The sequence below is a fragment of the Pseudoliparis swirei genome, chromosome 6 (genome assembly GCF_029220125.1).
Source record: "Pseudoliparis swirei isolate HS2019 ecotype Mariana Trench chromosome 6, NWPU_hadal_v1, whole genome shotgun sequence".
Lineage (NCBI taxonomy): Eukaryota > Metazoa > Chordata > Actinopteri > Perciformes > Liparidae > Pseudoliparis > Pseudoliparis swirei.
Window position 1 is genome coordinate 4995831 of NC_079393.1, and position 16670 is coordinate 5012500.

The 16670-nt window shown below is 42.4% G+C and overlaps 1 protein-coding gene and 1 long non-coding RNA gene across 2 annotated transcripts; both read right to left on the reverse strand.

Moving 5' to 3' along the window:
* Positions 1-63: 63 nt before the first annotated feature.
* abhd2b (abhydrolase domain containing 2, acylglycerol lipase b) lies at positions 64-11979 on the reverse strand. Its single transcript, XM_056416391.1, has 8 exons — positions 11804-11979; positions 11290-11457; positions 9601-9784; positions 9431-9523; positions 8553-8654; positions 8374-8443; positions 4680-4764; positions 64-1904 (listed from the first exon to the last, which is right to left on the reverse strand). Exons 1-8 carry the CDS (start codon positions 11916-11918, stop codon positions 1660-1662), a joined length of 1062 nt encoding a protein of 353 aa, XP_056272366.1. The 5' UTR covers positions 11919-11979; the 3' UTR covers positions 64-1659.
* A 1443-nt stretch (positions 11980-13422) lies between these two features.
* Positions 13423-15524, reverse strand: LOC130195649 (uncharacterized). The gene is made up of 3 exons (XR_008832107.1): positions 15073-15524; positions 14561-14627; positions 13423-13457 (listed from the first exon to the last, which is right to left on the reverse strand). It is a non-coding gene; the product is annotated as an uncharacterized LOC130195649 (long non-coding RNA).
* Positions 15525-16670: the final 1146 nt, after the last annotated feature.

Below are 16670 nucleotides of genomic sequence, written 5' to 3' on the forward strand. Positions count from 1 at the left end.
TTATCGGTCTGGACCGCCACACCTCGAGACGTTGAACAATGGTCGCACCGGGAAAAAGAAAAATCGAATGTGAAAAATATTTTTATTATGGGGCAAAATGTGACTAATCAGTCACGACTGTGCACCGCCATTAGATTACAAAAAGGTTACACCCAATACGCTGATAAAGAACAAACACAGTAAAAGACAGTAAAGTGCTAAGCAACGCTGCCCGCTTCAGTCCGGACACTCAACGCTGCTGCAGGTTAGAAATCAGCCTTAAAAAACAGAGAGAGAATCAAAGTGGTGTTAAATCTGATAACGATAATATTAATATTAAAGCTCGCACGCACTTGGGTGGAGTGAGCCCGACTGCAGGATGTTTGCTCACAGGAAGTTGTCTCACACATCAAACATCCACAGGAATAAACGACGAGTCATTTCTTCAGATAAAAAACAGTCACCGCGGCTCTTAGAGGAAGAATAATTAACCGTATCGTGAGACACAAAGAGGTACGTTTTGTGAGTGTTTTTTCCCCCATCCTCTCTTCACCGTATTTAAGTTGTTTTTTCCGCAAATATTTTTATGTGACAAACTCCGCCCGGCAGCTTTAAAAACAACCCACCCAAAAAAAATTCTCCCGTGTTCAAAGATGTGAGACTTCCGTCGTGTTTCTTCTGAGGATCAACAATGCAGCAACAACTATTTTTTTAAAAGTCGAACGTTACTTTCATATTGAAAAGTGAAGCGTGCTTTGGTCCATTTGCTTCTGAGTAAGTGCATCAATTAAGAGTCCACGGCTGGATTTATGATCCGATACGCCGACTGGTTGAGTCCCATCTTCCTCTCCTCTCCTCTCCTTTTTAGTTGTAAACAGTTTGGTCCTTTTTGTTTTGTCTTTCTTCCAGAAGGTCCACGGCAACAATAATAACGTCTCATGGTCCCTGACCACAATGGAAATGCTCAAAAAAGTATGCCTCAATAATATATAAATCGAACGCGGGGGGGGGGGGGTTGTCATTTCCTGCAATAAAAAACACGACAAACCTGTTAATTTGTTGCGCAACAGCTGGGGGTCATAACGGTGAACCATAAAGTCAGAGAGCTCAGTGATTCATGAGCAGCCACACGTTGCTGCAGATTGCACATTTGTATTAGAGGCACTTGTAATATCTGGTTAAATAGGTGTAATAATAAAAAATATGCCTCATAACCGACGGGTCTTCGGCTGTATTTTACAATTAAAGGTTTTTAAGGCGTTACACTTTTTGTTGTGCGTCGTTCGTATGAATATTGGATTTATTCACGTCGAGAAACACACCTTTTCTCTTCTTACTACACACAGGTCAGAGGTCAGAGGTCAGAGGTCAACCCCCCCCCCCACCACTAATTATATCACCCTGCTTTCCAGCAGAGGGTGAACTGGTGTTACACTGGGAGGAACAAGAGGAAAGGACCGATTCAACACGAGGGTCGCGTTACATTTTCCGGCCCCTTCCACGCGCCCACGTACATAATTTAACGCCCCCCCCCCCCCCCCACACACACACTTGAACTTTCGCCTCATCCATTTCGGAGACTTCCTACATTTCCCAGAACTACGCGCCGACCCCTCTCGAGGCCGCTGGGTCCCCGACGACGTGGAGCAAAGATGGCGGAGGAGTTGTAGTTTTGGGGGTCTATCGTTCGGTCTCCAGACTCCGGTCGGTTCCCCGCGTTCTCTTCAGGCAGGCGCTCACGTCCTGCCGGCCGCCGCTCCTCTGGCACGCCGGCCGGATCTTGTCCCAGTGGCAGATGGCGTCGGCGTACTGGACGACCACCTTGTCCATCCAGGTGAGCGGCTGCGGGAACAGCATGGCGCCCTCGAAGAAGCCCAGGTGGCCCCCGTGCTGGGTCAGGGCGAAGGTCACGTTGGGCATCGTCTCTGCGGGAGGAGGCGGCGAGGTGATGAGAGTTCATTCACAGAAGAACCACGAAACATTGACGACTGTACGACGCGCCTCCGGAAGGAAACGCTGAGTCATCACTAAAGCAGCTGTAGTTCATTCATGAAGGGACAAAGAAAGAATTCAGCTGTCAAAGATAAACTTCCTGATTTTATAGCGCCTGACAAATGAGCTTGTGACCTCTGGTGACCTTTGACACGTGAACCTGGAGGTGAGAGGCGCTTCTAGAGCGTTCTTCACTCGTTATGTCACTCTTTCTTTTCTTCTCCAGGTGAAGCGCTATCGGCCGTGTAGATCTCGTCTGGGTGACGTTTTAATAATTCAGCCCTTCTGCTCCGTGGAGTTGACTGACTGCGAGGCCAAGACGTTCCTTGTGTAAACACACACCTACACACACACACACACAGAAAATAACTTGTGTAGCAACGTTTGTTCTTTCGGTGCGTTTCCTTCCTGTTTGATCATAACATTCAGGAGATGAAAACAAAGTTTTAACATAATAAGCATGAGAAGAAGAACAAGTAGAAACAGTAGAAGTAGAAAAAGATGAAGAACAAGTGGTGAAGAACAACAAGAATAAGAAGAACAAGAACACAAACAAGACGAAGAATAAGAACAAGAACGAGAAGAAGAAGAACTAGAAGAAGAAGAACAAGAACTAGAAGAAGAAAAAGAAGAACAAGAAGAAGAACAATAACAAGAAGAACGAGAATAAGAAGAACGAGAAGAAGAAGAACAAGAAGAAGAAGAACGAGAAGAAGAACGAGAATAAGAAGAACGAGAAGAAGAACAAGAACTAGAAGAAGAAGAACGAGAAGAAGAACAATAATTAGAAGAAGAAGAACGAGAAGAAGAACAATAACTAGAAGAAGAAGAACAAGAACTAGAAGAAGAAGAACGAGAAGAAGAAGAACGAGAAGAACAATAATTAGAAGAAGAAGAACGAGAAGAAGAACAATAACTAGAAGAAGAAGAACGAGAAGAAGAACAATAATTAGAAGAAGAACGAGAAGAACAATAACTAGAAGAAGAAGAACGAGAAGAAGAACAATAACTAGAAGAAGAAGAACGAGAAGAAGAAGAAGAACAAGAACTAGAAGAAGAAGAACAAGAACTAGAAGAAGAAAAACGAGAAGAACAAGAACTAGAAGAAGAACAAGAACAAGAACTAGAAGAACTAGAAGAAGAAGAACAAGAACTAGAAGAAGAACAAGAACTAGAAGAAGAATAACAAGAACTAGAAGAAGAAGAACAAGACGAACAAGAAGAACAAGAAGAAGAACTAGAAGAACAAGAAGAAGAACGAGAACAAGACGAAGAACAAGACGAAGAAGAAAGCGAAGAAGAAGAACGAATGGCCACGTGTACCAATTCACTTCGAAAGAGAAGTTTAGAATTTCACTTGTCGGGGTTTTAGGTCACCGCTCACACGGCTTCAAACACAGAGGGGTCAGTGCATGTGACCTACACACACACACACACACACACACACACACACACACACACACACACACACACACACACACACACACACACACACACACACACACACACACACACACACACACACACACACACACACACACACACACACACACACACACACACACACACACACACACACACACACACACACACGGCTCTATATATAATCCAACAGCCTAGTCGTATCACATGACCCTGAAAAATTCAACAAGCCTGTGTGTGTGTGTGTGTGTGTGTGTGTGTGTGTGTGTGTGTGTGTGTGTGTGTGTGTGTGTGTGTGCGTGGAGGGGGGGGTGGGACAACGGGAGCTTTTTACGAGACAATGTTCCGACTGTCGTAGTCACTCATTCTCCAGGAGAACAACGCAAAACAAACAAAACACCGGTCGCCATAGCAACGGTTTCGGCCCCCCTGCCCAACGCATTTCTTTCCCCGCTGCTCTAAAGCGCGCGGAGGAGGAGGAGATCACGCCGTATACCTCCAGCTGACCGCTATCGTTTTATTCGGATGTTGCATTTATGACCCGTTTTCTGATTGGTCTTTGAAGGCGGGTTTTAAAAAGCTTCTTAAAGGTGTAGAACACAGTTGGGTTGTCAGAGGTATTTATGGCTCTTGTACTCCGTGTGTTACCACAGTCGGGACAGTGTGTAGAGGAGAAAGTGACCACTGTTGTTCATGGAGTTTAGCCTTCTAATACTACCAAGATCCTTCTAAACAAATGAATACAAGTTTAAATATTTCTTCTGGTTCATCTTGCTGTGAGACACACACACAAAAATTATATTTAACCTCACAGAACAGAAGAGTCGCTTGTCTACTGCGCCGCAACCCGCTGGTTATTGTGTGCCGTCGTGTGACTTTGAGTCAAAGTCACACAAATTAAATATAAAAGTATTAAAAGTGGGTCCTTTTTTTGTCGGGGTAAAAGAAGTTTTGCTTTCCTTCTGTGATTCTGTAAACTGGGAAAGTGTCGACTGTCTTCTACTGTAAGGAATACACAGACTGGGGTAGCTCGTGAATAAATAAACACTGTCCCTTTAAGAGCCTTCGTCTCTTATATACGAGGTTTCGTGAAAGGCTTTTCTGCCAAGACATATTACATTTAATAAGATAAAGATTAGCCGGACAAATTAAGTGTTTTAATTTTCTGTGTCAGGTTTACTTTTCATCCATTTAGATAAAACAAAGAGATATATATAATATAGCGAACGACATCGTTGTTATCGTCAGAACCCAAATATCAACAAATCCGATAAATGAACACAAACCTGCGAGTGCGCGTGGTATTTCCAGGAGTGACTGATGGATGAGCGGGTCGTCTAACGAGTTGATGAGGAACATCGGCACGGCAACCTGGTGATGGAACAACAGCGCCTTTATTAATTAATTTGTATGGAGCAGCATCCATGAATGAAATAAATATTTTTATTTTTTATTACAAATAAATATATAAAAATAAAGAATAATATTTATATAAATATATATATTTATTATTTATATAAATAAAAATAAATATATACACAAATAAATATACACAAATATATATATATATTCACAAATAATATATATATATATATATACACAAATATATAAAAATAAATATATCCCAAAATAAATATATATTTAATTTGGAATATATTTATATATATATATTTATTTGTATATTTATATATAGTAGAATATGTTGAAGCAATGGTACTATAGTGATACCAGTAGGGATGGGTATCGTTTGGGTTTTTTCAGATACCGGTGCTAAACCGGTACTTTTAAAACGATACCGGTGCCTAAACGGTGCCTGAACCGATACTTTTTTTTTTTTAAAGCACAATGAGGACATTAAAAACCTCTTCGGCCATATTCCCTGTAGAAGCCGTTATCATGGAGCACTGACAAACAACGGATATCAGACTGTTAACATACACAATATATGTTCTCCATTATATGATGTGATATGTATTGTCATGTGCAGACTTTATAGGGTTAATCCTGTCACTGTGTTGATGGGCAAAGAGAACAACCAATCAGAGGTACTGAAGATGACACGTGACAAATAAAGTTTTGCTTCTGACAGCGAGAGTTCCACTGAAACAAAGTGATGCCCCACGGTCTTTATTCCTCTGTCATTATATTCCCGGTAACACCGGGTATACAGCCGGGATCGCTGTACATCAGGGCTATTCAACTTCAGTAGCAAGTGGGCCGAATAAGAAAGTCACGGGGGGTGTGAGGGCCGCACAGAATATTGATCAAATAATGGCTACAAATTAAAAACAGTAATGTATATTTCCACAGGTAAACAGTCACACACGAAAATGCGTCGGTATTGTGTGGCAAAAGTGGTGCGAACAAGCATCACTATAAACATGTTTCAAAGTGTAAATATCCGCTCAAGGTAACCAGTTGTTTCAGGTCCCTTCAACCAAACTGTTCCCATGAAAACATAAGAAATGTGACTTAATGGATCAATATATAAATTACTTGGAATGACACTAATATCTGGTGGCGCAGCGCACAGACTGCATGTCTTTGAGTGCAGACTCCTTTTGCGTGAAAGGGATCGAAACCAGGTCGGGCGATCTTTTTATTTTTATTTTTTCGAAAATGTATTTCTTCATCCGTGGCTGTGATGCACTGCTCACTTATACAATCGTAACCGCCGACATGGATATGAACGGTGGCTTGAAGATCTCCAGCAATATGTTTGTGAATGTGTGACGAATCTGGTGAGCGAGACAGAGCCCCGCTGCAGATGTGAAGAGAACACAACGCAGGCGCAGGGAAACCAGTAGGTCTGAAAACCAGGAGGGGTGTAACAACGGCAACCAACACGGGTGCGTAACATAAAGATGTAACCATACAGGTTTGGTTGAGGCAACAGTGAAACTCAATGGCTCTGGGTTAGATGTCTCAATGTATAAAAGAGGCGTGTCCGTCAGTTTTATTTTTTCTTACCAAGCTATACTGATTTTCAGGCAGTCTTGCGGGCCGTAGTTAAACTCAAACGGGCCGCTAGTTGAATAGGCCCGCTGTACATCAACACATCTGCTAGCAGACTGTCACGCTCGTAGCTCGTAGCTACGAGCTAGCTTAAGCATGGTTATAATGGCAAATTTATTATTTCTTGGGCTACTTTTATGAATGCAAGACTTGCAGTCAACGTTACGGTACTAATCTAAGTTCAGGCTGCTCGTCATAATCGGTCTCCACGTGTTCAGGGGACGTGACGTCTCCCCATCGCGCCCAGCCTGACGCTGGTGTGCTCGACACGCGCTCACGTAGTCACACACGGCCAGGGTTGCCAGGTCTGTGTCACAGTGTGACAAAACCAGCCCAATATCAGAACTCAAAATATGCCCGTGCCAAATCATATACACTGCTTTTAAAGTCCATGTCCAGTACCGCTGCTAACCATGTTGGTGTCCTAAGCATAACTCCTTCATGATGGGGGCAGGAGGGGCGCAAGTGACTTTTTTTCGTCAGGCGCCGGCACCGGAGCTCTGCGGCGTGCGCGAGACGGAGATCGGAGTCGTGTTAACGCGACACGTAGAGACAGAATGACATGCTGCTGTAGAGACGACCAACAACAGACGGATTGGAAGCTCATTCTGCGCATGCGTTAAATGCGTTAAAAAAATTAACTAATTAATCCTGTAATTTAATCATAACGCATTAATGCGTTATTTTTCACAGCACTAATATATATATATATATATATGTTTCTTTGAAATAAGTTTTTTTGAGAAATCATAGGTTAGGGCACTTATAAGCTAGATAGCTTCAGCCTCGACCCTTTCGGTCAGCCACTTTCTGCTTTTGTTGAATTCTGATTGTTGTATATTTTGCTGATCGAAATAAACTAAACTAAACTAAACTAAGGGGTTAAAAGGGCCCCATTTGTGAATCCCACAGAACCAAACCCACCCCGGGATGGGGTGTAGGAGTAATCACACGAGGTGATTCTCGCCAAACCGTCCCACCCCGTTGGGGAGGTAGGCGATTCATAATCATACTCGCCTATGAATCGCTCCTCCCGTGTAGGCGATTCTGAACCGCCTACCGCCCACCGCTCCTGTGAGATTCACAAATCCCTGCTGCTTTGCTGGAAATCACTTCTACTTACAGACTCTGGTTCGGGGCTCCGTGACGTCACTAGCACCAAAGCGCTTAGATGTCACGTGACAATGTTTCCATGGTGACGGACAAGGTCGCGGAGATCGAAGGCACTGCGCCGATGTGTCGGCGTGTACGTGCTGATCTGGAGTCAGTTTGGTAGGATTTGGGTATAAATAAATTATTTCATTTAAAAGATGGATTTTTATTTAAAGATATTCATGTAATTTGCATGCAAAATATAGGTCTACCCGAACCAGCGGACAAAAAATTCAACCCGCGGCAACACTTCAAAAGTAGCCCAATTCCGCGGGAAAACCGCGGACCTGGCTACACTGCACACGGCGCAGCCTCCGCTGTCAAAGTTAAATGATAGGCTCGTAACCTGCTGACAGGGCGGAGTCACCAGAGAAGTTCACAACAATAGTTTTTTTCAATTTTAATCGGCTCAGGCACCGGAAAGAAGCACCGAAATGTGCGTTGCGTTTCGGTCCGGGTAATACCGGTTGTATTGGAACCGGTACCATATTGGCACCGGGTTTCGGTACCCAACCCTAGATACCAGTAGAAGCAACAGTTTCAGTCTTCATGCTAAGCTCAGCTCATGCTGCAGCAGTCACAGTAAATTACCAGTCGTGTACCAGATAGTTGTTTTAGTTAAATAAATGGTCTCATAATGGAAAAATTTCAGAGATGTAGTACTGCAGTATTATTAACAGTATTGCAGTATTCACAACAGCAGCAAAAGCAGTAGAGGTAGTAACAGTAGGACTAGTAGTAGCTGAAGACATGGCAGGTGTAAAGGTAGTAGTAGTAGCAGCAGTAGTAGTAGATCACAGTAAACCCACTCACATTGTGGATGTAGTTCATGCAGCTCTCCTTCTCGTAGTACTCCTTCAAGGAGCTGTAGCCGTGGAATTTCCTGCGGGACAAATCGTGCGATAACTTATTATTATTATAATTATTATTAAATCTTTATTTAAACCAGGCAAGATAACATCGGGGACAAATCCACCCAAAGCTCCTCCCACCTCATGATGCTGTCGTCGATCTGCATCAGAGACGTGGCGGCGTGCAGCCGGCTCAGCTCCAGCTCACCGATGTTGCTGGAGGTCAAGCCCAGCAGGCTGCTCCTGTGAACAACAGAGGGATTCAGTCAGGTCAGGGGGTTACGAAGAAATGTCTTTATTTTTCAAAGTAAAGCACTGTTTTTATCAAAGAAAATAACATTACATGAATCATAAATACACTCTCTACATAGTAAATGCAGTAAATGACTATTCTCTGGTGTTTAATGAAGTCTCTACAGAGGTGTGTAGAGGCCCATCTCCAGTGTTCGAATGCTACATTGTGTTATCGCCTTAGAAGACTAACGGAGGGGTAGAAAACCCTTGAAAACCCTTTTTATGTGAGCGCAGCTGAAAACAGTTATGCTGCTGAGAGAAGCTCTAAAACTGGCCTTCCTTTGAGCCACAAGTTTGAACAACAACATTAATATCTCAAATAAAAATCATTATTTATAACAATGTCTTAACTATATTTTCCATCAATTTTACCAAAAAAAAGTGTGAGTTTTCATGGAAAACACTAAATTGTCTGGGCGACCGCAAACTTTTTAACGGCATTTGATTGAATATTTATCAAATAACTATTTTAAAAGGAGTTCTGAATGGATTTTAATTTTGAATGTTTATTTTTGATCTCCCTGGGAGTGCCTTCCCGTACCCACATTTGAGAACCACTAGACGGACATTGTTCTTGCTGTGTCTCTGCACACGTCTACTTCCATCAGCACCGTAGGGACACAACTCGTCTCCACGCGAAGGACAACAAAGCCGAATAATAAAGCAACGCTGCGACTTGGTTGGATCGTTCACACGTCCTCTAACTCGGGTTGTTTTGGCTCCACCTGTGTGACAGGATGAGCTTCTTCATTCGGGCCGCCAGCACAAAGTTGTAGAGTCTCCTGCAGCGATCCCACTGGAAGAACGTCTCCTGGACTCTGCAGAACACACAGATGCGTACATGTGTGTGTGAGTGCGTCGATGCGTGTCTGGTCCCGGTTCTGTTGACACCGACCTGTGGGCGTTGTAGCCCTGGCAGACGGTGACGCAGCAGAGCACCCGGTCCTGGTTGGACGGGCTCTCGCCCAAGAACTTGCAGACGATGTTGCCCCCCAGGCTGAAGCCCACGGCCACCAGCAGCGTCTGGGGGAAAGCCCGCTTCACGTGGGCCACCATGGCGGCGTACTCCCAGGTGCAACCTGCATGGAGGGGAGGCGCTTCTTCATCAATACGACAACAACAAGGAGGCTGGTAATCCTGGGGAACCGGCAAGAGCACGCGAGATTTAAAAACACATTTCAAACTCTCTTTTACAAGCGCAACTCCAGAAGTCTCTAAATCTAGGGAGGAGGTCAACACGCCGGAGCACGACGGCTTCAGGCCCAACGACATTACTCTGAAAGGTAAACAACAAACATGGCTGCTGCACCCAAAGCTGTCAGGATACATGCAGGTAGACAGGCAGGTAGACAGGCAGGTAGACAAGACAGGTAGACAGGCAAGTAGACAAGACAGGTAGACAAGACAGGCAGGTAGACAGACAGGTAGACAGACAGACAGGTAGACAGACAGGTATACAGACAGACAGGTAGACAGACAGGTAGACAGACAGACAGGTAGACAGACAGGCAGGTAGACAGACAGGTAGACAGACAGGTAGACAGACAGGTAGACAGACAAGACAAGACAGGCAGGTAGACAGACAGGTAGACAGACAGACAGGTAGACAGACAGGTAGACAGACAGGTAGACAAGACAGGTAGACAGGCAAGACAAGACCGGCAGGTAGACAGACAGGTAGACAGACAGACAGGTAGACAGACAGACAGGCAGGTAGACAGACAGGTAGACAGACAGGTAGACAGGCAAGACAAGACAGGCAGGTAGACAGACAGGCAGGTAGACAGACAGACAGGTAGACAGGCAGGTAGACAGACAGGTAGACAGACAGGTAGACAGGCAAGACAAGACAGACAGGTAGACAGACAGGTAGACAGGCAAGACAAGACAGGCAGGTAGACAGACAGGCAGGTAGACAGACAGGTAGACAGACAGACAGGTAGACAGACAGACAGGTAGACAGACAGGTAGACAGACAGGTAGACAGACAGACAGGCAGGTAGACAGACAGGTAGACAGACAGGCAGGTAGACAGACAGGTAGACAGACAGGTAGACAGGCAAGACAAGACAGGCAGGTAGACAGACAGGCAGGTAGACAGACAGGCAGACAGACAGGTAGACAGACAGGTAGACAGGCAGGTAGACAGACAGGTAGACAGACAGGTAGACAGGCAGGTAGACAGACAGGTAGACAGACAGGTAGACAGACAGGTAGACAGGCAAGACAAGACAGGCAGGTAGACAGACAGGTAGACAGACAGGCAGGTAGACAGACAGGTAGACAGACAGACAGGTAGACAGACAGACAGGTAGACAGGCAGGTAGACAGGCAGGTAGACAGACAGGTAGACAGACAGGTAGACAGGCAGGTAGACAGACAGACAGGTAGATAGGCAGGTAGACAGACAGGTAGACAGACAGGTAGACAGACAGGTAGACAGACAGGATGAACTTGTGTTGGGAGGTTTCCAACGTACGACACGTTGTGTTGCTTTGTCGCCCGCAAACTCTGAACTCTCCTCTCCACGTTCCCCCCCCCCCCCCCCGTCACGGTAACGTCTGCCGAAGCCCCGCCCCCTCACCGTAGGTGAACATGCGCGGCGAGGTGAGCTCCACGTTGGGCAGGGCTCCCAGGTGGTTGAGCACGGCGCAGCGGTAACCGCGCCGCTGGGAGTGATCCACGAAGGTACGGATGTAGTTCTTCTCGCTATGGTTACCGATCCCAGGGCAGATTACCATGGTAACGTCATCTGTCAGACACAAACACACAAAGTGGAGTCATGTGTGGGTGTAAAAAATGGACGTTGTGTGTGTGTTGACTTCATTAGTGGTTGAAATGTGGGGCATTTTTCGCTCTCGGGAGTAATTAGTGGTCCTCCAGCTCTGGCATACTGTATGTTGTGATGAGTCCACAGTTACTTCAGCTTCAAAACAGACAGGAACATTTCAACAAAAAAAAATTATAAATCGCTGATATCTTCTTCTTCAAAAAAAAGAAGTGTTTTTAAAAGACAGAAGTTTTGTGTGTTGTGGAACAAAAAAAGCCGAGAGCCGCGTTGTCGCTCCGCCGGTCAGACCGGTATAGTTGCCACTGACCTCCCGTGCTGTGATCTCCGAGAGCTTCAAAGAGGTCAAAGGTCGCCGTGGCCCCGTCCGGCATCAGCAGGAACTTGCGGGTCCCGGAGAGCGTCGGCGTGTTGACGCGCCCCATCTTGCCGTACAGGGCCGTCTGGAGGTGTCCGTTCTTGCCCCACAACAAGGGAGGAATGTATCTGTGGAGACGACGAGGTCACAACTTAGCATACCTTTAAAATGACCTGCTGTCGTAAACAAACAAGAGTTTACCGGACGCATTGTATATAAACAAACACGGGCTCCGAGAGAGCCTTTTGGGTTAGTATGTCAACGTTCACTGGCGGACCAACTCCCTCTGGTACTCACCGGCATCATGGGCAGTTTTCACAAAGCAATGTAAAGTAATTAACTTTTTATTGTGTATTTACTTAAAATGAACTTTGTATTATGCATTTACTTAAAATTAACTTTTTTAATTATGTATTTTCCTAAAATAAACTTTTTATTATGTATAACTTAAAAGTTACTTTTTATTGTGTATTTACTTAAAATTAACTTTTTATTGTGCATTTACTTCAAATTAACTTTTTATTATGTATTTTCTTAAAATAAAGTTTTTATTATGTATTACTTAAAATGTACTTTTTATTGTGCATTTACTTAAAATTAACTTTTTATTGTGTATTTACTTAAAATTAACTTTTTATTATGCATTAACTTAAAATTAACTTTTTATTATGTATTTTCCTAAAATAAAGTTTTTATTATGTATTACTTAAAATGAACTTTTTATTGTGTTTTTACTTAAAATGAACTTTTTATTGTGTATTTACTTAAAATGAACTTTTTATTATGCATTCACTTCAAATTAACTTTTTATTATGTATTTTCCTAAAATGAAGTTTTTATTATGTATTACTTAAAACGAACTTTTTATTATGTATTTACTTAAAATTAACTTTTTATTGTGTATTTACTTAAAATTAACTTTTCATGATGTATTTATTTAAAATAACTTATTATTATGCATGAACTCAAAATTTACTTTTTATTATGCATTTACTCAAAATTAAAATACTTACATAAAGAATGGTTTTATCTTGTTTACTTGTACTTCTCTCCAATTATTTTTGCCACTGTTATATTTCCTGCTTTAAAAAATGTAAAACAAAAAATGAAAATCGGGCGCGTAAAATGTAAGTAAGAAGAATCTAGCGAGTCCCACAACCTCCTCCGCCCCATCCCACCACCCAGGGTCCACCCCCGGTCCACTCCCACTCACTCTTTGGTGGTCAGGGGGGCAGGACTTGAAACAGCGGCGCGCGTGTCGGCGTGGTCCGGGCGGCTCCCTCGCGGCTCTCTTCAGTCTCAGCAGGTCAGGCAGGCAGCGGACGCCGCCACGCCCGCCCGCCACACCGCCGCCAGCCAACACCGGGGCAGCTCTCGGCGCCCGGGTCGCCCGTCCTCGGCGCGCCATCCATCCGAGCGGGAGGCGGCGGCGAGACGGAAGGGACTTTCACTGAGTCTGAACTGAGGGTGTGTTTACCACGTCTGTGTGGAGGTGGAGTTGCAGATTAGAATCTCTGATCCTACAAACAGACTTCCAGAGCAGACAAAAAAAAAACGCGCAAACAAAAAAACACAAAACGCATAAACATGGGCGCCGAACCAGGTTCTTGAAGAGTTGGAAGAAATAAACAAAAGTAGAAATGCTGCAGTGAACAAAAACTCAGTTATGTGTAAAAGTCATGCAGTAACTTGATTACTTAAGATAAAGTACTCAAGTACTAAAAGTAAAAGCACTAACGTACTTAAAGTAAAAGTACTCTTTTCAGGATGGCCATTTTAGAATAACATCGAATTATTCGCTTTAATGTTGCCGCCTAGGAATCAATGCGGTAACTTGTTTACTTTAGATAAAGTACTCACGTACTAAAAGTAAAAGTATTAACGTACTTAAAGTAAAAGTATTAAAGTACTTAAAGTAAAAGTACTCTTTTCAGGATGGTCCATTTTAGAATAACATCGAATTAATCGCTTCAATGTTGCCGCCTAGGAGTCAATGTGGTAACTTGTTTACTTAAGATAAAGTACTCACGTACTAATCGACTAAAAGCAAAGGTTTTAACGTACTTAAAGTAAAAGTACTCTTTTCAGGATGGCCCATTTTAGAATAACATCATATTAATATCTTTAATGTTGCCGCCTAGGAGTCAATGTGGTAACTTGTTTACTTAAGATAAAGTACTCACGTACTAAAAGTAAAAGTACTGATGTACTAAAAGTAAAAGTACTCTTTTCAGGATGGCACATTTTAGAATAACATCATATTATTCGCTTTAATGTTGCCGCCTAGGAGTCAATGCGGTAACTTGTTTACTTAAGATAAAGTACTCGCGTACTAAAAGTAAAAGTATTAACGTACTTAAAGTAAAAGTATTAAAGTATGTAAAGTAAAGATAAAGTACTCGCATACTAAAAGTACTATAAGTATTCAAAGTAAAAGTACTTTTTTTCAGGATGGCCCATTTTAGAAAAATATGCAATTCAATGTGTGCATCGCTTTAATGTCAATAACTTTTTTCCAATTTTTTTATTTCAATTTTTTTAAACATAATTAATATTATTTATTAATACCTCTAGGTATTCAGTGCTTAAATTCATTAATACTGATATTGACCGTTAGAAACTTATTAATAATTTATTCTGGACACTTTTCTATTGAGGAAAATAGAAAAAAAAGGGAAAAAACGAAGAAGTAAAAAGTTTCTCACCCACCTTGTCCGACTTTGAAGAAAATACAGTTCTCGGTCCCTCCTTTTTCTCTGGCGATGCTCACTCAATGCTGGAAAACAAACAGTTAAGACTTAACTTTAAGATAATAAACCTACTGTTTTCAGGACTTTAGGCCGAAAAAAACAACCAAAACAGACAAAAGCACCAGAACAACCAGCATGTAATTTGTCGGATAGGTCACGTTTTAGAACAATTTATTCTGCGCGAACGACAAAACCGGAACTTACAACAACAAAAAAGTAGAAAAGGATAAAAGAAAAACAAAAGCAGCCATCTGTGTTCCGGCTGGTTTAAGTAATACCGACAACAAAGTGTCCTCGGTTCGAGTATCAGTTGAAGAGTTAGTTCGGGGACTCAGGTAGCCGTTAAAACGGCTCCTGAAGCGGCTCGAGGAGAAGCTGGAGGCTTCAGAAAAACTCAAACGCCACATGGACTTCCCGTAAAGTACATCATATTGTTCTGTGAATGTACCAGAGGAACATTTCCAGTGTTACCATCGCTGTTCTCCGTAGTTCTCCTCGGGTTCTGGTCGGATCCAACTGGAGTTGAAGCTCACCGTGTGTTTACAGCAGAGGAGCGACTGACCAGCAGGGAGCTGGCGACGCATTCAGGTGCTCTTATAAAGCTCCGAGATTTTAGCGGTAAAGAATGCCGTATTTTTAGCATATTCTTCAAACGAATTTGGCTTTTTAACTTCCGTCACATACACATTTATTCATCCATCATAGTTTATGTGTCAACTCAGCACCCGCTTTCTAAATCCTAACCGCCTAGAGCTTCCGTACTCGTCGATTGTACTTTTAAAATCCGGCCGTACGTGAAGGCAACACGACAGACTTGGTTTACTTCCTACGACAGAGAAAGTAACCGTCTAATTTACAGTAACAACATGCTGTGGTTTAATTGGGGAGATCCATGTCCGCCTCCATTGTGAGCTTCCTCTTTTTACAACGACACGCAGATGTCCCACACACGCTACAACATCTTGACTTAATCTCACACACTATAATAGTCGCCGAATAACAGATATTGTAGTGGAATTATAGTTGATTAAGATGAAATTAAAGTACTGCTAGATACTCAGACATATATACATCATGAATACAGACTATGTATGATTTTTTTCAACAATAAATTGGTTATTGCATATTTGAAGTAGTTTTTTTAAACAAAATGGAACTGAGGGCAGTAATTAATGTCATTGAGTTTCAATGGATTAGTCAGTCTCTATTTACTGCGTAGTTCAGCCACTAGAGGGCGCCATCCACTACTGGGAGTACAACGAGTGCTTCATAATAACTTAATCAAGTTTTAATGTTTTTTCTGACTGATATTTGTGTATGATCGTTCTAAAATTAATTGGGTTTTCATAAATGTATTTTATCACATGAACTGTATTTAGGAGGCAGTATGATATTTTAATTAATAACCTTTCCATCACATTATGTCATCACAACTTTCCCCTCAATTACCAAACCCCTATTTAAATATTAAAAAATTAGTGATACGTGATTAGTGTATATAATGGAGAGGAAATTATGGCGTGTGTGAGTGGTTTGTGTCAGTTAAAATACTTATTTTATTACAAATAAAATAGATATATTTATTTTTCTATTTTATTTTCAACCACGTCTTTGAAAGAATTAAGCCACAGAAAGTCAACTTATATTTAAAGTGAAGTTAATGCGCACTTTAAAAAGCGTAAGATACCCAATTAAATAAAGAACATTACTTTTCTTCTGTGTTTTTTGTCATCCAATCTCATCCAGTATTACCTGTACCTACCTACACCGTACAGTATAGTCCATAATAAACAGAAAGGAGCCTACACTCCAGTTGTGGTTTGGGCACAGCTCTGAACTTTTTGAACAATTAATCTAAAAAGAAATAGAGGGTTTAAACATCATTGCTGAAGTGCACATGACAGTAAAGTACAATGTGAGGGGCCCTGAAGGGACACGGGCATTGGCTTGTAATGGACTCTTACATTACAAGCTGTAATCCAAGTTATTTCATGTGGAGTTTGGGATCTCTGTTTTGTGACATCATGATAGTCCCTCATAGCCCCTTGTTCCATACTTCTTTAATTCTT

Coding starts and splice junctions, on each gene's coding strand:
- abhd2b (XM_056416391.1), bottom strand. CDS start 11,918: ATGGGGCGCGTCAACACGCCGACGCTCTCCGGGACCCGCAAGTTCCTG. Junction 9,524..9,600: donor CAGGGCTACAACGCCCACAG/GTCGGTGTCAAC, acceptor TGTGTTCTGCAG/AGTCCAGGAGACGTTCTTCC. Junction 4,765..8,373: donor GCATGAACTACATCCACAAT/GTGAGTGGGTTT, acceptor TTCCATCACCAG/GTTGCCGTGCCGATGTTCCT.